Source organism: Gymnoscopelus braueri (assembly GCF_963280865.1).
Source record: "Gymnoscopelus braueri genome assembly, chromosome: 5".
Classification (NCBI taxonomy): Eukaryota; Metazoa; Chordata; class Actinopteri; order Myctophiformes; family Myctophidae; genus Gymnoscopelus; species Gymnoscopelus braueri.
The window spans coordinates 31,535,771-31,559,989 of NC_137606.1; the positions used below are offsets into that span (position 1 = coordinate 31,535,771).

At 42.2% G+C, this 24,219-nt stretch overlaps 1 protein-coding gene across 1 annotated transcript in view; it reads left to right on the plus strand.

Annotated features, from left to right (window-relative positions):
* The first annotated feature begins 501 nt into the window (after positions 1–501).
* The window catches only part of frem2b (FRAS1 related extracellular matrix 2b), a 68,699-nt gene continuing 44,981 nt past the window's right edge, over positions 502–24,219 (plus strand). Inside the window, exons 1-2 of the mRNA XM_080429463.1 lie at positions 502–5,676; positions 7,547–7,636. Coding sequence (XP_080285589.1) covers positions 657–5,676; positions 7,547–7,636 — 5,110 coding nt within the window. The 5' untranslated portion in view covers positions 502–656. The remainder of the gene's footprint in view (positions 5,677–7,546; positions 7,637–24,219) is intronic.

Here is a 24,219-nt window from a genome sequence, read left to right on the forward strand (position 1 = left end):
TAGTTACTAGATACTTTGTAGATTTCGATTATTATTGAAAACTTGTGAAATGGGACATTCTGCATAATGAGTACTCCTACTTTTGGTACTTCAAGTAATTTTTTTTTACTAATACTTTTGTACTTTTACTCAAAAAGTAAGTAGTACATTTTGAATACTGGACTTTTACTTGTAACAGAGTATTTCTACATTGATTGCAGTGTTGATACTTACATACGTACAAAATGTTAGTACTTTTTCCACCACTGAATGAAACCCCTAAACTAAGGTGTTTTTTGTTGTTGTTGTATTTTATCTTTCTCCACTTTATCCAACCTGCTCCAATCCCCCCCACGCGGTGCTGTCCTGTCCAGAACGACACTGCCCACATCCATTTAAAATCAGAGACACGCATTCCACCGTAAATATCAACCAATCGGCAAGAAGGGGGCGTTTACAGCCTGTACTCCAGCTCTGTGAGAGAGAGTGTGAAGTTTAGGTTATTATCTGTGAACAGCTGCTGCAAGAGAATGATGCACCTCAGCACCCATAGGTGCGGGATATCTTTCAACTCACAGTGTATATTCTGGCAACTTTAACCACTGCACTTAGTTTTTTTAATCGGGGTTTATGTTGAAAGTTCAAGGCGACTTGTTCTCTGTGGCTTTACACTACAAATGGCTTGGATTATCTCCCCGCATCTGCACAGGACCGGTGCTGCTTTTATGATCCTGATCGCGGCCACCATTCTGACAGGTGGTGCTGCGGTCGCGCAGGTTTTTGACAGTTATGGATTATCCTACGCCCTGAGATCCGAGCTCTCGGAGGACGCGATCTTGGTGGCCAACAATGGAATACGCGTGCCTTTCGGGAGATCCGTCTTCATCGATCCGGTCAACGACCTGGTCATTCAGGTCCAGCCCGGCGACAAGTGCAGCATAACGGTCCTCGAGAACGACCCCTTGTCCCAGAGACCCGGACACCTGTCGCCGAAAAAGTTTCCGTGCGAATTCGGTCCGAACGACGTGAAGTATTCCCACTTGGGTTCCAGGAGTCCTCCCAGGGACAGGGTGAGGTTACAACTCAGGTATGACACCCAGACGGACACGATCATAATACCGTTCATGATGGAGGTGGAGGTGATTTTCACGCAGTTGGAAGTGCTGACCAAAAACATGCCACTGACGGTGGACAGGCTGCTGGGCACCAGCAACCCTATTGATAGAAGGATCTTAGAGTTCACGTTTGACAGAGGCGCGCATCAGTGCAGAATAGCGTCTCTCTCCAGTGACAGCGCGCTGCCCAGATATGGAACACTTGTGGATGAGAGCAATCTGGGAAGGATGCTTGACTGTGATGAATTCACCAGGATGAACATCCGTTATCGACACACTTTTGCTTTCAAATCACCAAACAGAGATTACATCCCCATGCTTGTAGAGTTACAGGATAGAGAAGGCAATTTGCTCAAACAGGAGTTTTTCCAAATTTTGGTGCGAATTAAAGAGGGGGAAGAAAACAGCGCTCCTAAACCCAGTTTTGTAGCCATGATGATGATGGAGGTGGATCAGTTTGTAATGACAGCTATAACCGGTGATATGTTGGCCGCGGAGGATGTCGAATCCAATCCGGATGATTTAATTTTCAATATCACATCCCCTCTGTCATTTGAGGAAGGTTACATAGTGAGCACTGATGATAGGAATTTGCCAATAACTTCATTTTATCAAGCAGATCTCAGAGACCTGAAAATAGCCTACAAACCTCCTGCTGTGGACTCAGACACTGAGCGCATTTTCCAAATTGAGTTTGAGGTTGTGGATACAGATGGGGCTGTGTCTGACCCGTTTGCTTTCATGATTGTTGTTAAACCTATGAACACGTTGGCCCCCGTGGTGACAAAGAATACTGGACAATTGCTTTATGAGGGGCAATCCAGGCCACTGTCTAGTTCACATAATCTTGAAATCAGTGATGAGGACAATTTAGACAAAGTTACTGTCAGTGTAATTGATGGGCTGAGACATGGAGAGCTGACTGTGTTGGGCTCAAGGAGGAAATTTTTCACCCCTGCAGACCTTGATGCAGGAGCAGTTATTTACCAACATGACGGAAGTGATACATATAGTGACAATATTATTTTCAGGATGACTGATGGCAAAAATGAGGTGGAATTTCTGTTTCCTATCACTGTTGTGCCAACTGATGACGAGCCTCCCATTATCAATGCCAACACTGGCTTGATTTTGTTCAAAAACCAAATTATGCAAATTTCCCCTCTTATGCTCAGTGCAGCAGACATAGACTCAGAGGATTCTACTATAACATTCACAATAGAGCCTCCCTTTTCCACTGTTGGAGAAGTACTGCTCCGCCAGTCTGAGGCCCCAGAAGACCCATCGACTTGGAGGTTTAATGCTGAGGATGAACTATATGAGAAAGTAGTAACCGAGTGGCTGCAGCAAGACATTACTGATGGTAAACTGTTTTACAAGCATATAGGACCTCACAGCACCAGTACAGTCATGGATCAGTTTGTGTTCAGAGTTCAAGATGACAACGATCCGCCTAACCAGTCTAGTGAGAGCTCATTCATCATTAAGGTTCTACCCATTGATGACATCCCCCCTGAACTGTATCCTGGCACTACTCTGCAGATGACTGTGCACGAATATCAGCTCACTTACTTTCGCAAAAAATTCCTCCGCTACACTGACCTGGACTCGGAAGATAGGGATCTTAAATACATTATCACCCAGCCACCGACAGATACAGACAAGAACAGCCCTGTTGTATTGGGATCCATTGTGTTAACCGAAAGACCAGAGACTGAAGTCACAACCTTCACTCAGGCACAGATCAACCACCACAAAATAGCCTTCAAACCCCCCGACCTTGAGCTAGGAATCACTACTCATGTTTTGCAATTCAAGTACTCTGTGGAAGATACCTCTGGGAATAGTGTACATGGGGCTTTCACCATAGTTCTACAGCCGGTTGACAATAATCCACCCCAGATAACTAACACTGGCTTCACAGTCTTTGAACGTGGCACACACATCATTACAAGTGCAGTGCTGGACACCTCAGACACAGACACTGACAGTAAACAGATATTGTTTACTGTCACTCAGCCTCCGCTACATGGCCATATCAAGTTTACATTCACTGACATGACAAAAGGTGACACTTTCAGCCTTGATGATATTGCTAGTGGTAGAATGTCCTACATTCATAATGGTGATGAATCAGCAGCTGATTCAGTGCAAATAGATGTCAGTGATGGGGTCCACGTCGTTCCAATTACTATCAGGGTTACTGTGAAGCCCATTGATGATGAGACACCGACAATCAGCCTCCCAGCTGGCACGATCGGCTCTTATATCGATGTGTTGGAAAACGGTGCAACAGAAATCACGACCAACGTTATTCAAGGAAGGGATGAGGACACAGATGACCTGCGCTTGACCTTCATTGTGGAGGACCCACCAGATTTTGGTGAAATCCTAGTGAGAGGTGTCCCCTCAGGCAGGTTCACCCAGGCTGACATCATCAATGGTCTGGTGGTCTATGCACACACCAGTGGAGAACTGGGCTTTACCACAATGGATGATTACTTTAATCTCACACTGACTGACATGTCTGACGAGTGGACTGTAGGGGGTAATAAGGTCACTGGTGTCAGAGTTCATGTCACTATTCTTCCCTTAGACAGCCAAGCCCCAGAGGTCTTTGTGGGGCCACAGTTTACTGTTGTTGAAGGAGAGAAAAATATGATTGACATCCTTCATATAAGCGCTGATGATGTGGACACGCCCAGTGATGACCTCCTCTGCACAATCATAGTCCAGCCAACCTCCGGTTATGTGGAAAATATCTCCCCAGCCCCAGGCTCAGAGAAGTCCAGGTCAGGGACAGCTATTAGTGCTTTCACCATTAAGGACATCCGACAGAATCACATTTACTATGTTCAAAGTATTCATAAAGGAGTAGAACCAGTGGAGGACAGGTTTACATTCAGGTGCTCGGATGGAATAAATTTCTCTGAGAGGCACTTCTTCCCCATCTCCATAATACCCGCTAATGATGAAAATCCTGAGATTTACATGAGAGAGTTTGTTGTTATGGAAGGTATGAACATTGTGATTGACACACCCATCCTGAATGGTGCTGATGCAGATATCCCCTTCGATGAGTTGACATTCATTGTCACAAGACCACCCAAGCATGGAAATATTCTCAATCAGCTCACTACTGGCACTGTACCAGTCACAAACTTTACCTTGGATCAGATCAGGGAGGCCTCCAGCATTGTATACGAACATGATGACTCTGAGACCACAGAGGACAGCTTCGATGTCCTCCTGACAGACGGTAAATTCAGTGTGGAGAAAACTGTATTAGTTATGATTATCCCCATCGATGATGAAACTCCGAGGATGGCAATCAATGATGGACTTGAGATAGAGATTGGTGACGTGAAAGTCATAAGCAATAATGATTTGAAAGCCACTGATTTGGACTCTGATGACAGCACACTTACATATATTGTCCGCTACGGGCCTGGCCAGGGGTATTTGCAAAAGTCAACGCCTTATGGGACATTCGAAAATATCACAGTTGGAACGAACTTTACACAGAGCGAAGTGGACCAGGGATTGATTGTGTATATTCACAATGGACAAGAGGGGATTCGTGACCTTATAAAATTCGATGTGACAGATGGCATCAACCCTTTGATTGACAGGTACTTCTATGTCACTGTGGGTGGTATCGATATGGTTTTTCCAGATGTTGTCAGTAAAGGTGTTTCCCTGAAAGAGGGAGGCAGGGTGACCCTCACCACAGACCTGCTCAGTACCAGTGACCTGAACAGCCCAGACGAATACCTGGTCTTCACAATCACCCGGGCCCCAATGAGAGGACACCTGGAATGTACTGACACCCCTGGAATGCCCATCACATCCTTCTCACAGCTCCAGCTCGCTGGCAACAAAGTCTATTACATCCACACGGCCGACGATGAAGTGAAGATGGATAGCTTTGAATTTGAGGTAACTGATGGCTACAACCCGGTGTTCCGCACATTCCGTGTCTCCATCAGCGATGTGGACAATAAAAAGCCTGTCGTAACCGTGCATGGCCTGGTAGTAACTGAGGGTGAGAACAAACTCATCACTCCCTTTGAGCTTACAGTGGAAGATAGGGATACTGCAGACCGACTGTTGAAATTCACAGTCACTCAGATCCCTGTACATGGACGCCTGCTTTTCAATAACACCAGGCCTGTCACCACCTTCACCAAGCAGGACCTGAATGAGAACTTGATCAGTTACAAGCATGATGGCACTGAGACTGCTGAAGATAGTTTCTCCTTCACTGTCACTGATGGCACTCACACTGACTTCTATGTGTTCCCGGATACAGTATTTGAGACTCGTAAACCTCAGGCGATGAAGATTACCATCTTCTCTGTGGATAATGGAGTTCCACAGATTGTGGTGAACAAGGGTGCCCCCACATTGAGGGTTATAGACACTGGTCATCTGGGCTTCTTGATTACTAGTAAGACACTGAAGGCGGAGGACAGAGATAGCTTACAGGATTATGTGACCTTCAAGGTCACTGTGGGTGCAGAGCATGGTTACCTCATCAACCTCGGCAGAGGAAATACCACTGTCACGACCTTTACTCAAGGTAAGGGAAAAACTGCATTGTAAATGTATTTTTACTACTGGGAATAAACTATATTTACTATATTTGCAAAGCTTTGCTCAGGCTTATCATAAATAAAACTATAAAATGCGCAGAGCGCAGACATATGCCAAGAGCTGCCCTCTTGGCAGAGTGTGCGGTCTGCTGAGCGCAGATTGTCCATTTTGTGAAAAGGTTCAAATCCATATTTTTAAAATTTCATCAAAGGTTTAAATAATCATTTGTATTATTGTATTTATTTACTATGTGAAAACTGTAAAGAAGCGTAATTATAAAACCAGAAATCATGGGCATTGCCTGAGGGTCCGACTGGCAAGTTGGTGTCTCACACTGCAGCACAGTGCGATGATGCCACAAGTGGGTGATGGTCAAACAGCAAGCTAGCTGCGACCGGGCCAACGGTGCCGGAGATTAGCTGGTAACAGACGGACAGGACACACAGACACACACACACACACACACACACACACACACACACACACACACACACACACACACACACACACACACACACACACACACACACACACACACACACACGGACGGACGGACGGACAGGGTGCAAAACATACTCTCTCGCCATGCCTTTCGGCCTGGCGGAGGCAAACTTTTCCTATAAGTTCTGTCATGTTACATGAATCAGTTGCAAATATACATGCCTTTTTATGAGAAGATGTAATACTTCCGTACATACATCATATCATGCCCCTCTTTGCCTAGTTGCTTTCTTCCTCCTTGCTCCATAACAAATCTTTCCACACATTTCATGCAAATCCTCAGTACATTAGGTGAAATCCCACCAGACAGACTCCTTAATTGGCAGAGGTACTGTAATTATTTTCCATTACCAGAGTTGCTCAGTAATTCTCCCACTTTAACTAGCCTATATACTCATATGTTAATCAGGCTACCCAACTGAGAAATAAAAAGTTTGAATACAAAAGTTTTGATTTTGACTCTGGAGATCTGTAAATAAATACATAAAATAAAGCCTCAGGCTGACCATTCACTAGTGTAGTAAAACATGTGTTTGTATGTTTGTATATATACATATATATGTGTGTGTGTATATATATACACACACACACACACACACACACACACACACACACACACACACACACACACACACACACACACACACACACACACACACACACATAATTATTTCTTTTTTTTACACTACATTATAGACGATGATGATGGAAGGTGTACACAGGAAAACATGTCAGTCTGACTGAGACATATTGGCCTTTGTCACAGGACCCCACCCATGTAAAGGGACCAGAGGGGTATTCCTAAACACTTTCAGGCAAACGAGATCAGTGTACTCCATGTACATCTTGCTTGCAGTTATTGAATCACTCTCTGAGATGTTCTTCTCAGGAGACCTGTTCAATATTTCAAGAGATCTTGCAGGGATAAACAGACAGCAAATAAAGTCACTATTCCTTATTTGAAATCGTGGCTATGCATGTTTATGAGCCAGCAGCTTTGAGAGGAAAGGTTTGACATTAAATATTGAAGATATATAGCAAGGCGCTAGTGTGAACTTCACATTCTGTCAGATTGTAGGAATGCATAGAACCCACTGTATATTAAATAGTAAAGCAGAAGACTGTGGTAAAGCCCCTGGAGTCTAGTTTGTTGTTCTTTAATGTGTCATTCAGGAGACAATAGTCAAGGCGACTGTAGATAGTCTTAAACCTCTGGACATTTATGTCCATTAAGTCTAAATATGGGGGGGAATCCTCCTTTTGCCAAATATTTGTGTGATATTCATGAAATAATGTTGTTGTTGTTGACAGCACATAACATTTATTTATATTATTTTTATTTTCCTTTTTTTTAGCTGACATTGATGACATGAAGATATGCTATGTTCTAAGGGACCATGACAATGCTACTAGTGACATCTTCCATTTCTCCATTGAGGACAAGGGTAAGTTCAATTGGATAAATTACCAAATATTGTTTGATATTTCTTGAAGATTGGACAGCATCTATGCTCTTTTAGTAGCAAACAAATTGATTTAATTTTCGGACATTTTATTTCATTTTCAATTTTGTGAATGATGCATTAAATGAGGCTTATTGACAAATAAGCCTCGTCTGGGTAAGTTCAAGGTCAAAATTCTTGAACATAACCTTTTCATGTAATGCGCTGGGGCAAGTACAGTACACCACAGAGTTTCAAGGTAGTTTTTATCGTGTCAACACCCTTTCAGGTAGGTATATTGAGTTGCTTATCCTGTCTCAACTTGATCTCATTAAGTTTAGCACTCACTGAAATGGCAAAGGAAAATGATCTGTTTGATAGTCTATCTAACGTGTCTAAAAGGACCGCCAGCATCCCCTAAAGCCTGTGCTGCTCCTTTACACCCAACTGGACCAAAGTGGTTTGAATTGACCGACATTGCCGTCCTTAGAGCCCTGTGTTTATATATTGTATATTCACAGAAGGATTAACACATATTGTAAACAACACCAAAAGCTTTAGATGAGATAAAATAATTACCATAATGCTACAAAGTGCCTTTAAACAGAAAACAAGTGGAAATCTTGGCCTAAGAGTTTGATTTGATTAGATTTTTTGATTTGATTTTATTAGACGTTATACATAGTAGCAAGAGTAGTAGCACTAGAGGAGAAGCCAAAATCAGTCAGAGATGCATCCTCCAGGGAACACGAAGGTCAACAGCAAAAAATCCAGCTTGTACTTTGAATATATCTTCTTTGGGATCAAACAAGATATTTGCTATCCTTAGAGCCACGTTCTAGCATGGCAGGAAATTCTAAATATTCCTTCAGAGGCATAGTTTTTAATTTTAGCTAGAGTAAAATCTTTTTTTTTAAATCATCTCATGTTAAACAAACATTTGGCAGCATCCAGATTCTGCCAGCTAATGTTAAAATTACACATTTGGATGGATATCAGAGCTCCCATGTCCATTAACATTCTTTAACTGGGAATCCAGGATATATTTCTTCGTGGTGAAACTCCTTGAAATACCGGTGACGGCTTCTGGCTTTACACACGATAAGATGATCTGTTTACTTAGCGAATAGCGACACACAGGCCAGCTCGGGCCACCAGCATCATGCATGGGCTTCTTGAATTAGGAAAAATAAAGGCTTTCACTTTTAGGTATGCAAGTGATGAGGCCCCCGTGTATGGTTCGAGATGATCATGCTGGTGTCGCCTGTTAGTCGAAGTAGCATGCCTGACAGTGACTCCTTTCTTCTACCCTTCTGTGGTGATGAGGGAGCACAAAGGATCCCACTGACAGAGGCCCTCTCTTTTCCCACAGGCACATCAGTGGGCCCCCTAAATGCATTTGCCCATCCCTCAACCTGGGACTAATCTGTGGCTTCAGTGAAATAATAGTCAGGTTAACCGCAATGCCAACAGGTGGATGGGGGGGATAATGAGTGTGTTGACTAAAATTAGACTCCGCTTTATTGAGAAGAGACACTGAATGCCAGGACTTTATCGGTGTGGCTTGTGCGGTGGCGAAGGCCATTCAATGTTCCGTTGATGTCAATTCCATTCATCCCCTTATTTTTTGCTCAGTTGGATTATTTGTCAAGGATATCTCTCTCTCTTTCTCTTGATCGTTCTCTCTCTCTCTCTCTGTTTCTTTCTCCCTCTCTCTCTCTCTCTCTCTCTCTCTCTCTCTCTCTCTCTCTCTCTCTCTCACACTCGCGCACATGCACACATAGATATATTAACTTGAAGGGTTGTCTCAATACTCCGTAGGTAGGCACAAGGAATTGTGCGTTTCTGCATGCTGTTAATACTTATGCCCTCTAAAAAATATTTCAGACTTACAAAAGGACCATACAAAAACAACACATCTCTAATTTTGTCTTCACATTACACCTGGCACATCTTATCGTCAGATGCCAAACATATGCTTGTCAGTCATAGTCATCACCTTAAAGCTGAAAGTGTCATCACCTGACAAGTGATAACAGTCAGTGCACTTAGAAAACAGCTGCGGTCTGCAGACCATTGGAATGGCATGCACATGGTCGTGCAAAGTGATGGAGAGCCTTCTTGGATGTGACCCATTCATAAGGAGGCTGCCCTGTAGGCCTATATATTCTATACAATCTTGCAGTGGTGGAAAGTAACTAAGTGCATTTACTTAAGTACTGTACAATTTTGAAGTTATTTTACTTTACTGGAGTGTATTTTTTAATTTTGTTTACTTTTACCTTTTACTCCACTACAATTATTAGAAAACGTTAGTTACTAGTTACTTTGTAGATTTGGATTATTATTACAAAACACAATGCATTACACATACATTAACCACTTCAGTCCTATTTGAACTTTGGCTATTTGAAAATAGCCGATCTACAAGCTCACAACGTGTCGCATTACAAGGCATTGTGAGCTTGTAGATCTGCTATTTTCACAAGATTTGTATGCATTTTATACATTTGAAACATGTGAAATGGGACATTCTGCATAATGTGTACTTTTACTTTGGATACTTTAAGTATATTTTCATGCCAGTGCTTTTGTACTTTAACTCAAGTACATTTTTAATACTGGACTTTTTACTTGTAACAGAGTATTTCTACATTGCAGTACTTTTATTTGAGTTAAAAATGTGAGCACTTTTACCACCACTGCAAGCTTGTGAGGTAGCCACAGAGCTGTAATTCTTTTAAGGAATTGAGCTGTGCTGGTGGTTGCTGCCCTAAATCCCCAGATAGAGCCTCCAACTCTTTGAACAGCAGTTCTGGGGGGGAGCTGAGTGGTGTACGCCAGCAAACAGCACACAGATGTAGTCTGCCAAGAAAAGAAAGAAGAAACCCGCTAGTTCTCAATTCATGTTCATGTTCATGTTATTACTAGATGCTTTCCAATGCTGCGATGCTTTCTTTAAAAAACACAATGCACACCACACACAGGCATTCATATGCATGTGTGTGGTGTGCATTGTGTTTTTTATGTGGTTCAGGTACACTGCATGTTTACTATGTGGTTACTTGGCTGCAGGATATAATTGTTATTTTAGTGTGTGTGTGTGTGTGTGTGTGTGTGTGTGTGTGTGTGTGTGTGTGTGTGTGCGTGGGTGCGCGCACACGCGCACGTACGTACGTGCGTGCATGGCATGCATGCATGCATGCTTGTGTGTGTGTGTTGTGGTGTATTTCTGGCTGCCAGCTCAATTAAACAATAGAGCTGAAAGCCTTCTCTCAGCTGCCATTGTTGCTCTCGCTCTGCTCTAACTTGAGAGCACTGGACTGAGACCAGTGTCCTATCCAAGTGATTGTTTTAAGGTTCCTGTTTACATTGCCCATCCAAAAGGAAAGCAATTACCGAATGCACACACCATGAGAAACATCTCCACTTATTTATTTACCGTTTTCTTTTGGTGGAATGGAATGTGTGAAATATATTCATGTTGGTCCTTACAATGTTTTGAGTGTTTTTATCTTTTTTGGAATGCAGCCACGAGCTTGTTCCTCCTGATAAAGTTGAGTTCAGTCTCGTCAGCTGATGGATTATATTGATATACTGTTAGATGGCGCAATCTCTGCCTATTTGATGTGAGCTGCATGAACCTACTGTAGTTCTCCCCTGGTGGTGATCACCTGCTACTTGAAGTGTGTGATACTGACGATAGAGAGTGAGAGCTGATTATAATTCACCACAGAGTTCAAATATATTCTGTGCTGCTGTAATAGAGATTCTCTTCCTCAGACAGTCTCTCTCTTTCATGTTGCATTTTAAAAGCGGGTTGCAGAATAATGCCATTTTTCTATTTCAGCCTTTTCTGCTTTTATCCAAGGATAAATACTTATATATCTACATTGGAGAACCTATTGTAATCTGCTCTTTTGTTGGATACGTTCTAGCCATACCATTGAGATACAATGAAACATTTCTTTTAAATTAGCTGGAATAAGGAGAATAAATAGGCTTTTCACCAATAATAACAACATTGAAACTAGGCAACATAATTGATATGTGACACAATGAATGAAGGCACTGAATAATGCTCTATGTACTCTTAAACCCCCTTGTGGAAGAATAAACGTATACTTTGTTCACATAATTTGTGTACTTGACAAGTCTGCAGAACTTTGTGAAAGTGTTTACATTGAACCTCTTACTTGAACGCGTTTTCCATTTGGCTAGGAAATGAAGCAGTCACAGTGGTCCTTTAGTTCTGGGTTAGGGTGGTTGAGTTCTGTCTAAAGCAGATGACAGACAGGGGTCATAATCTGTGAGGCGTTTGTGTGTCTTGCCATTTGTCATGCTTGTCAAAGCCTTGAATGAATTATCACTGGAGGCTGAAGTCGCACATTTATTAGTTTGTTTTTCTGTGTTTACCGTGTGAGGAGAAACAACGCACCTGGACTAAGTCAGGAACAAAGTTTTGGAACAAGAGATGCTTTAATTGCCTACACAGTGTCAGAGCATTGATTGTGCGTGTGTGCATGTCACGTCTATGCGTGTGTTTGTGTGTGTTCATTGGTGCACGTGTGCATACATGCACGTGCATCATGTTAGCTGTCAGGTAAGAGTGTTGTGTTTCGGTGCACTCCAGCCCTCACGCTGTCTCTGTAGGACTGGGGCGCATTCAGGTGAGCTTACCTGAGCACACACACAAGCCTTAGCAGTCCCAGCCAGTTGTTTGTGGAGCTCAATCTCTGTCTGCCTCCAGCAACTAATCCAGCCAGTCAGTCAGCATCAGGGATGTTCCAACTGACAGACAGACCGCTGTGGCCTTTGTTATGTTTTTCATTCCATGCTACTCATCCTCCCTCTCATTCTGTCTGTCTGTCTGTCTGTCTGTCTGTCTGTCTGTCTGTCTGTCTGTCTGTCTGTCTGTCTGTCTGTCTGTCTGTCTGTCTGTCTGTCTGTCTGTCTGTCTGTCTGTCTGTCTGTCTGTCTGTCTGTCTGTCTGTCTGTCTGTCCTCTTCCCTCCATCCCTGTCTGTCTGTTTGTCTGTCTGCCCCCCCCCCCCCTTCCTTCCTGCTAAACGGTTAAGGAGGAAGGATGAGAATGAGCTACTTTCAAAGTTCAAAGTCAGCAAATATGACCATGCTTCTGTACCATGTGGGAAGTAAGAATTTTTCTGCCACCTTTCTAATTCCCTAAATCGGATTTCCTGGTGGATTGGATCTACAGTCTGGAACAAGAAGCACATTCCTCATTGGAGCATTCCTTTTTCCTTTACATATGGCAGCAGCTTGAAACACAGAGGAATGTATTTTCCCCTGTCTCCTCTGCAGTATTCAGTGCATTTATAAACTGCCTTACCTGACTCACCAGGCACGATGGCTTGTTATTTCTGCTCCATGAAACGAGATACATGTGTGTCCAAGTCATCATGAATACATTGAGTTCTCAGAAGTGACTCATGCTGATTTATACTTGGTCGGGCGCCATGTTGCACTGAAAATAGCCGATCTACAAGCTCACAATGTGTCATGCTGCAACGTGTTGTGAGCTTGTAGGTCTGTTATTTTTGGCGTGCAATACCGGCACGCAACGAAGTATAATAAAATCAGGCGTCAGACTGCAGGGTCACGTCATGTGCTATGTGGAGCACCTATGTTTTCTATATGATCAGCAGTGATTGCTCGTGACACTGAGTGCATGTTTGAATCTATCTCTCTATTTGCCCTACCTTTCTAATCCCAGGTTCGAAAGGTATTAGATTACTCTCTGTAGCGTGTCAAAGCACAGCCAACGTAACAGAGAACATGGAGTTGCACTCGCACGCAAATGCAAAGTTAGTAGAATGTTTGTATGGTATAATCCCTGATCCCAGCCCTGGAAAAGGTTTTGTCTGTGTTTTTCTACCCCATTATTAATTAAATTACTACCCCCAGACTTACATTAGGCGGTATAAAGGACGTGGTTATAGTACTGTATAGTTATGGTACATAATATATTGTACATGGTTTGCCATAGGCATCTCTGCAATGCTGTGGGAAATTATATAGCAGAACCTATTGTGTGTGTGTGTGTGTGTGTGTGTGTGTGTGTGTGTGTGTGTGTGTGTGTGTGTGTGTGTGTGTGTGTGTGTGTGTGTGTGTGTGTGTGTGTGTGTGTGTGTGTGTGTGTGTGTGTGTGTGTGTGTGTGTGTGTGTGTGTAGAGATCTCATCACAGTCCATCTGTGCTGTAGCTAATAAAATATTTGTTAGTCATTTTGTTGGGGGGGGAATGTAATGTTATGATAAAACATCTGGTACTTGATTACAGAGCCGTTCCCAGGTGACAGCTGCTTCACATTGAAGAATGGAAACGGAATTACAGAGAGGATATAAGTCGATCATTTTAGATGGAGTATGATTTGTCTGGCTTGATGTTTCCTCATTTCCTGTCACTAACTTTGAGGCTTGTTTTTCACCACATGACAAAATACAAATACATGTCTATTTTCAATTGCATCACACCTCTTCCTCTATTCAATTTGCATTCCAAGTACTCTGTGAGGGGAAACCATTCTGTTGCTGCCTTCCACTATTATGCTCCAAAACATTAGCCGTAATTGGGTCGTTCAGTGTGACAAGGTCAATGACGGCCGGCTATGACACGATGTTGCTCTGGCAGTGCCAGAAACTTTGGGCCACGTTCATGCAGATGTGTAGCTGGTTGTCATAATTAATGTTCTATAAAATGTAACAGCCTTCCAAGATGTTACAAATAAAGGGAAGGTTGTTGTTTATGTTAACAGATACTACTACCGTGACCAGAAAAGTATACTGTGGCAATTTTACAGGTTTCATGTCTTAAAGCATAAGGAGTCAATTAATATCTGCTAGTTGACCGATATATGAATAATGGCAGGAAATATTGCGTGCTCTCTTTGGAGAATTGCCAACCCATGTTTCCTCTTCTGCATATGCTTAGAGTTTTACCTAGTCTCTTTCCACGTGACAGGTAGACAATTCAACTTGTACAGTCTGATAGAGTGTATTGTATAATCACAATTTAACTTTTTTCCCATCGCGCAGTGCGACATGTAATGAAGGTATAAGACAGTGAAAATTGTACAGTCTGCAGGAAACTTAAATGCATGTTCAGGCAGGGGCAATCTGAAAAATGCAAATGTGTCAATCCACTTTTCTCATACAGTAATTAACAGAAGCAACAGCAATGCAATTAGAATATGGGTGGGATGGTATTTGTTTGACCTAGTTGCCAAGTGCTGGAAACTGCCAGTGCTTCTTTGCCGTGTCAGTGCCATTGTCTTTATGGAGGTAAAGGGGTTATCCCGCTCTATCAGTCCTTCACTCCCTTCTTGTTGTGTTGCCAGAGTAAAGATAGGGATCCGGGGTTCACTTGGCAAAGACAAATTCCGGTGTATGGAAACCCCAAGCCCAGGCTTGTCTTCTGGATGGTGATGTGTGTCGTCATCCCTGCCTTAGGATGTCTCTCTAGCAGAACTGAGATTGTTCAAGCACACATAAGCTGGGAGGCACAATGACCAATGCATTCCCTTGTGTCTGAAGTAATGCCATAGTGGAGTTTTTAAGAAAGTTAAATCCCTCTATCCCTTTGTGAAATAAGGTGTTATATGTATTATCATAAGGTATTATGACGTTCTAAAGACCCAATCATATAGGATCTAAAGTCCCAATCATATAGTAACAATTTTCAGGATGGTGAGGATTTCTACCTGCTTTGTAAAACCTGAAGGAAATAGGCCATCAAGGCAAACACATAATGTCAAACATTCTGTATAACATGATCTTTAAAAAAATGTTTACAGAATCCACACGATGAAAGAGAATTTATTTTATGCAAGGTCTTAAATCCCTACTATCCTAGCCTAGTTGATTTGCAGCCAAATACATGATTAGATTATAAAACAGTCTGATCATCATATCATCTAAAAAGCCATTCCCTAAAAGTAACTGTACCTAGAGGAAGCTGCTGTATCTTTCTCCACTGTAGCATAGATTTAGCTCAATAAATCACCCTGGATAATGTGTCTTTGTCCCCCAAATCCCAGCAGTGGGGCTGAGTTGCCCCTCTCAGCTATTGCCCTCTGAAAAGCTGCTGACAGCTGGGGCGAGGCTACAACGTCACAGCTCTCTCCCGATGGACCTGGGTGGCATGTTTGGAACCTGATGGGTACCACCAACACACCCTAATTTGTGCCCCCCCCACACACACACACACACACACACACACACACACACACACACACACACACACACACACACACACTCAAGCACATGCATACTACACACACATGCATATAATTTTGTGCTCACATATTGTGCACAAATACATGCAACGCAAGCACACAAACACTGAACATTCATTCACCATGCAGATGTCTAGGGACCAGCAGCCTTATCATATATTTTCTGATACAGGCAGCACTACTAAGATGTTGCATCAAGATGTGTAGCATCAAATACATTTCAATTGATATCTGTCTTTGATTTATTATGATTTGTCTTTGATTTCAAGCTTCTGTCAGCATCGCTATAATGTTAGGCCAGTGAAAGAAGGAAAAACAAAACTGTTCTGTTGATTATGATGTCAGTAGCGAGGCGTTATTGCAGGAAAATACATAGAAGGGAATTATAAAGGTCCTCAGTCGAGAAGGTTTTCAGTTTGTGTGTTTCCTGGAAATGTGATGGGCGCGTGACTTGGGAATATCCTGCCTCTCATTTAATCTTTTTTTTTTTTAAATGCACATGTTGACAAAAACCTTTTGTATGTATGTGCTGTAGCTCCTGTTTACCACTACCTACCACCTGCTTCCTTCCGAAGTTGGGCTTGATAGGCAGGATGTGAGCACTCGTCAGGTTGAGGAATGGCAGGGAGTCCTGGGGAGATGAAAAGGTGCATGGCATGTTCTGCGGGTTTCAGGGTAAGGCTTCAATCCGCTTCCTGACGCCTCAAGCCATGGCATTAAAGTGCTGACACGCAGCTCACTCTCTAAACACAGCCTGTGTTGACATGTTCTGAGCACTCAAATGCAGTAGGTAGGCCCTGCGGATTTGCAGCCAAATCTACATATGAATGGATATTATTATAAGATCTGTCATATAGGCTCGATTAGATGTAGCTATGGAACACACATGTAGTGTTGGTACTGTAGTGTGTGTTTCTCTCAACAAATTCTAAAAATACCTAAATACCGGATGGGTATGGAAGTCGGAGAAGAAGACTTCTGCCTTATAAGTCATGTTCTCTGCCTGGCTGCACCTACTGTAACTACATAACATACCTCATAAACTCACATTTTCACAAGTAGCTAAAAAAAGATGTGCTCGAGTTGCAGGCCATTAAGAGAGCTATTATCGAGTAACTTGGATGCAATGCAAGTGAAAGCTAATCTTGTTTAGCTAGAAATGTAGACGGCACCCTGTAAATCAGTTAAAGTTTTCAGACCCATTTTTGCAAAGTGGCAGGCATCACATAGTAAACTAAACTAGTTTACTATGTTTCAATCAGTATTTCCCAGTTTAACTCCAACCCTACAGTTCATTCATCAGTTACCACATTATACATATTTTTTCATATACATTATTTACATAATACTGTACATTATAATTCTTTATGAAATGAAAAAACAAACCAAAAAAATCTAAATTAACACATGTATAGGTTTTCCTCCTTAATCCACATTATCTGTGCATCTTTGCCTTCTATCTGTAATTAACAACCCTTTTCCAGGGCTTATCTTAGTTTTCTAGGACCGGGGCTGAGAGGGAAAAGTTACACATTAACAAGAGAATGAAGTGAGGGAAACAAAGAATATCAATTGGGAGGAGCAGAACTAGACGGTGGGGGAATCTGATATACTGTAGTTGGTGCATTTAGCTTCTCAAATCCCTCAGTAATTTACCAGGACTGTTCCAATTACCACAGAATTGTTCTTTAATATGTTTAGCGTTATTACCAGTGAGTGACTCATCTAGTCTGGGTCATATGTATTTTCTTCTCTCTCTCTCTGGATTGTATTTCATTATATTGGATGTTTAGATAGCTTTGGAGGGCCCTCTCTTTCTGCCAGTTTAATTTAGAAACCTTTGGGATTGTCAGTTAGTTAGTTAGCACTTAAATTTAAATCTGAAAGGTGATGGCCCTTTTTTATAAAGTGCATTTTTTATGGGTGAGTGATTTTCAGTTAAACAGTCACTGACAGAGCTTTAGACAACGGGGCAGTCTCTGCAGATAGTTGGGCCTTTAGCCTTTGGTCTATTGCAGACAATTTGTACATAGGAGGATCCTATTGTGCCACAAATGCTAAAAACCAATGTGTTTTATTTTGAGTTATGCCTTGCTCATAATAGGAAACTTTAAATAGACAGGAAGTGTGAAGACAGAGAATCGGGATGATATGCAACATAGTGTAGGTCTCTGAGCTGGAATCGAACCAAGGTGGGGACGTCACAGATATAATAGATGACGCACTAACCTGTTGGTCAAATGTATCTAATCGTGATTCCATTTCCAGATCAAAATCTGCAGATAGTTGGTTGGTCATAAGTTGTTCTGCAATCCCTCTGCACCATTCCACCAGTGTTTAAAGAATGTAATGCGCAGACAGCTCTGCTGGCTGTGGAGGAACCGTGGGAGCAGTGGTGCATCATGCCATGCTGTGGGGCCCGATGCAAGACCATTCCTTTGCTTATCTGACCATAACTGTAAAAACACTATCCACAATATCATGGCCACTAATGCCTCATCTGGACACCCAGCACTTTGCTGACTGGGATACAGCTTAGTGTGAGAGAGAGAGAGAGAGAGAGAGAGAGAGAGAGAGAGAGAGAGAGAGAGAGAGAGAGAGAGAGAGAGAGAGAGAGAGAGAGAGAGAGAGAGAGAGAGAATCCCTGCACTGTTTACACCAAATGACCTCGGTATAGAAATACTGTTCATAACAATGCAACTGACTTTAATTCAATTACATTTGAATAAATTGCTGCTACTTGTTGCAAAGGTTTTATACCAAGTGAATGCAAAACATCGAAAATACTGCTGTCAACTTTCAAAAGTTTATACCAATCTAACCTCTCCTATATGGATGTATTACTATTTCTGAGAGAAAATGCTTTTTTTTTATAGTTTAAGATAGTCTTCCCTCTAAGTTGCAATGTAACACATGTCTGTTTACACTTTTATTTTATACCTATTTATATTCAATATTTATTAAAGAGGGAGGGAGGGAGAGAGAGAGAGAGAGAGAGAGAGAGAGAGAGAGAGAGAGGGGGGGGGAGATGGGGGAGAGGGAGATGAGAGGTGATGGAAATGTGGTCAGGTTTCATGCTGAAGGAGGAAGAGCAGTGTAGGCTGAGTTGAGTTGTAAATAATGATTTAACAGAAAGAGATGCTTGTCCACATGGAGGTACATAACACACACTTTAAGCTCAGAGTTTCTGTTGTGCTCTCAGGGAAAACAGCACCAAACATTGCTATGGAGTCTATAAAACTAGCTTTAAGCTGGTATTTGACAAATCCATTTCCTTCACTGACAGTCCACAGGGCTCAAAAGGCAAGCTAGTCAGAGAGTGCTGTTACCTTTTGTTCAGAACTACAAATAACACTTTGACTTTGACCCCGAGTTCTTTCATTCCTCATCATCTTAAAATGCACCTACTATGTGTTGCCTAAATGGCTTAAACCTCAGACATTCTAGAAGGCTGTGCCAATTCAAATGCAATTGTATCGTCAGAAGTAATAATCTCTAGCACACACACATTAAATGCTGTGCTGGTTACAGTGCACATAGTAAAGTAACTTGAATTCTTAACTTCAAGAAGACTGGGAACACTAAACCCTCCCTCAGACACCTTCTCACTTCTTTTTACTTATGCAGACTAGCATGCTTATCTTTAACGTGCAGGTTTGCATGGTTCTACTTGAAAGCCCTGTCCTGCCAGTCATAAACAAAGGACTTTGGATCATTTACTACTTCTTTAGGAATTACAAATTCAGAAAGCTTTTTTCCATTTAGTGGGCGAATGAACCGAATGTGGGCTGGCCCTGAGGAAAGCCTCAAACAAATGCCCGCCTCTATTAGTATGGAACTCATGGTTCTGTGGGACCAGGATGAGGTTTTATATTCTGCGTCCACGCTGCTGCTTTCAGCAAACAGTCCACCATTATTCCGCCTGACAAGAGAGCAAACACTACGCATTCGGGGGTCAAGATAAAGCCTGTCTCTCTCTCTTTGTCTTATAGCTTTATCCTACATCGTTATGTTGCTTTGTTCTCGCAACACATTTTCACACTGCCCCAGTGTATCTCCTTGTTATTTCCCTGCCTCTGTTCTTTTCAATGTAGTCACCCGACGCACCACGACGCACCAGTGTTGGGGAGCTGAGGAGGTGCACGTTGCAACTAACACGTTTGTTGGTTGCAACTCGGTGCTCCATCCCCCGGGGATGGAGGCAGTTTATTGTTCAGTGGTCCCAATAGCGAGGTTCAGTTCATTTCTACTCGAGGGACTGACAAAGTGTGAGACATGACTTGAAACGTATGTTTTCCAAGAAAACAGTCTCCAAAGAGGGGCAGCCTGTTGGAACACTTGGTTCTGATGGGTTCCAAAGTCAAGGATTCCTAAATCTGGGTAAAGGTGCAGACCTTTCCTATTTCTAATTAGTTAAATATAGCTGCATATTAAACGGACTGGCCAGCTGGCACTTATTAGTGGTCCTATTGTGCAGTCTGCATTATTTCTTTGAGTGGGCCACAGAAGTTACTTCAGTAAAAGCTGTGGCCTTATGGCTGTCGGTGCAGTCATGCATAATTGACTGGTAATGAGCTAAAAAAACTCTCAATATTTAATCCGCACTGACCTTTATGTGTGAATGGTGAAGGAAACACTGCAGCTGTCAAGGCAGAGCATTGTTGTTTTCTCTGTGTACCCTCAGTGGCAGACTGTTCATTAAGACAGGTGAGAGCCTCAGGTAACAACTTCCGTTGGATATAGGGGTAGAGAGATATGTGTAGAGGTGTACATATAGATATTTCAAGGACAATATGATTAAATATATATATTTTGACTGTTTTGGAAAGAAAAAAGGTTTTGAGCTTGACCAAAAGGGATAAAACACTTTAATAACTTCATCCAAGTCTGAACCGTCTTTCCAATGTTTATGGCCAAGGATACGATCCTGAGGCCTAACCTTGCGAGCTTGGCAGAACACCTTGTGTGTCCCGGGTTGGAACTATCAACTCATGACAGAGCCTGTCTTTTGCCATGCTGGGCACCCAGAGTGGACTGCTCACTAATCCTAAAGGTGTTCTCAAAGAGTCTGCTTGAACTCATATTCCCAGGCAGGGCTAATAGGATTATACTTCTAAGCTCAGGATTTCTTTGCATGTACATTATGCTAGTAATTCCCAGTCACAGTGAAATACTGAACAAAGTTTCCAAAGTGTACAATTCTGAGCTGTCTTGAGAGTTTTGGATTCATTTTGCTACCATTCTTCGATGCATTCCACTCTCTTTTGTTAAATACTTTTGGAAAGCATCCTCACATGTTTAACTCATTAAGGGCGCTCTCCCACCAAAACATGGTCGGCTAGCGTTAAACGCAGGTTGTGCACAGTTTTTTGCAGCCAGTGGATTCTAAAAAACGGGAGTGACGCACCTGTCACTCACTTTCAAGAGCCTCCCCGTCGCCCGCACCGCCTTCTGCCTTGAGCACCATGTTGCTTCCTGAGTCTTGGGACGGTCCGCCTTCGACTCACCCGATTGGACAGAGGGGGAAAATCAGCTCCTGCCTCCAGCAGTTTTATGCTTCAAATGGACAAGTCGTGTAGAGCGGATAAACGCAAGGTCTGCGTGACATGCGGAAAGATCCACTCTTGCGTAAATCCACGCATTTACATTAACAAAGCATTGGCAGATGCTGCCCCAGAGGTAAAATAAAAGTGCGGTGGGAGCGCGCCCTAAGAAGGTCATTTTAGATTTCTTTGGCTATTCAAAAATATATCTGCTATTTTAGAAAAATCGTATACATTTTAGCAAATCTTTGAATATATATATTTTTAAAGCGAACATTTGTAACTCAAATCTTTGCTTCTGGGGTCCCTGGTACAAAATATTTTGATATATATTTTTTTTTTTCAAGTCTCAGGTCTTAATTGGTGATTAAGATTAAAATGCAGTTTTTGCTGAACAACTAAAGTATTCCCCCACACTGTTGAGATGGCGTCATCAGTGGCAGCGAGTGAGAGCATGCCCATTAACGCTGTATTTCCTCTACTCGCTCCCCTGGGCCACAAATAAAGGAACCCCTTCTGAGTGCTAAGAATTCAAGGCTCCTGCTTGTGAGAACAGAAGAAACTCTCAGAGCAATTTACACAACAACCTGATATTTTTTAGAATCAATCATCAGGACTTAACACATTGTTTCCCGTCAGTCATGTTGGAATTTAAGCACTATGGTACACTACACTCGTAAGAACAAGTTGTTTCGCTTTTGTACACAACTTTTGTACTGTCAAAGCATAACCATAAACCGTGAGCTTTAATGTGAACTGCTGTAGCTTGGATGCATTTCAATAGATTTGAAATGTGGTGCAGTATGCAGAAAATATGCCCTCTTCTTCATGTTCACTTCTATTTTTCTTAGTGGCTATAATACGCTGTCCTCTGTCTGAGTATAGTGATAATAGTTTAGACAATCTAGTACACACAGGAAAGCTGAACTGAAGGGGAAGAAACTTCCAAATGGTATAATATTTTTGTCATGTACTGTAGGCTAATATGTGGATGGAAAAAGAGTTGATGAGCTGGGAAATTATTAGGGTTTAGAAGTCAAATAAATCACAGCGGCTTAACAGTGACTTTTTCTTCTACACAGTAATGTGTTGGGTCGTCTTTTATGGGAAACCACTAACAACTGCATCAATCCAAGCTTTTGTATTCACTCCACAGTTTTGTGCCAGTCTGTCATAGTGTAAAGTATAGTCTTTATATTATTTGAAAACAGTTCTATGGGCCTCTTCTGAATATCCCAAAGAAAGGACTGGAGCACTCGATTTGCTTCAAGACTTTAAAGCTGCAGTCTGGTCAAACCTGTGAAAGAAAAGCTCACAAAATTGTTGCCAAATTTTAAAAGGACTCTTAAGGCTAAATCTCCATTGTTCAGAACCAGCATTCTGCAGTTTATAGTTGAAAGAACTTTCCCTGCCGAGAGCAAAGCCTTCTGCTGTTAGCAGTGGATGTCTCTCTGACCCAGCTCCTTTTGATCCAAGACACCCTTTGGCCCTCCTTTCAAGTCCCTTACATGTCCCTTAAAAGTGACCACTGTGCAAAAGTGGCCACAGAGGCGACAGATGCCAAAATGAACCTGATGGAGCGGTCAAATTTATGACAATCCAGGTCCTTGGGAGGCTCTGCCAGTGAAGAGGGGTTAGGCCCTGTTGAAATCATAATGGCTTTAAATCTTTCAGCCCGTGGGCCAACTCCCCCACTCGTTACGGCTGATACAGGGATTATGGTGATTAAACCTATCGCTCTGTCTCTCGCTATCTGCTTTGCCGTGTGCTTTCGCTCCTTCAACAGGATTATCATACAGTATCCTCTTTCCTTTAATTGGAGCGGTGAAAAGCAAGCTGGATTGTCTGGTATGCCATGTGACCAAAACAAGACGCAGTAGGCACAATGCACTGTAATAATGACATCTACTGTGACTGCTCTAGAATACTTGGTTCCAATTGTTACGAAAAATATATAAGAATATACTGGCAGTTGATTTTTTGACTTCTTTTGTGAGAAACTTTTGTGATCTGCGAACAGACCTCTCTGCTACTGTATTTCCATACATCTGCATGTATTTACTTTGCTTATCCTTGAATTTGACACCTGCAATATGTTCTCTGACTTGGCTCTGTTAAGCTGCTTTTACTTGTGTACCAAATGATGTTTTTCACCAAAGCAAATCTTCCCACACACAAAAAACACTGTGCATTCTAATGTTGTTCTCTAATAATTAATTATAATATTAAATATGCACTCTTGTGCTCTAATAATGTAATAAAGGCATGTTTAGCTATAACGTTGTAGGCTATATGATTGGTTACAGAGGCATGTCTTTCAGTATACTGTTAGAAAGTAAAAGAGAGGACTAATATACCTTTGCTTGGCTCTGGAATGTTCATTCAGGGGCGGCCATAGCTTTAGCTGAGTGGTTAGTGAGCCCGCCTAGGGAACCAGAGGTCCTGGTTGCCCCAGGTTCGATTCCAGGCTATCCCAGCATATGTGCCGATGATATGAAATTTGTCCCTGAGCAAGACTCTTAACCCCAATTGCTCACAGGTTCTCATTGGAAACAAGACCGCAAGGACTTTCATGAACGACCTGTTAAAAGGAATTATCCTTATCCTATCCATTTTCCTAAAGGTCTACATTTTAATCAGAATACTGAATGACTTCATGAACAGAATAGCTCAAAAGAAATGTCAGGTTAGAATGGCACATTACCAGACTCTGCAGCGAGTATTTTGTTCAGTAACTAACAGATAGAGGGCTGGACCAATGGGAATACTTTTTTTTTACTTTATTATCATG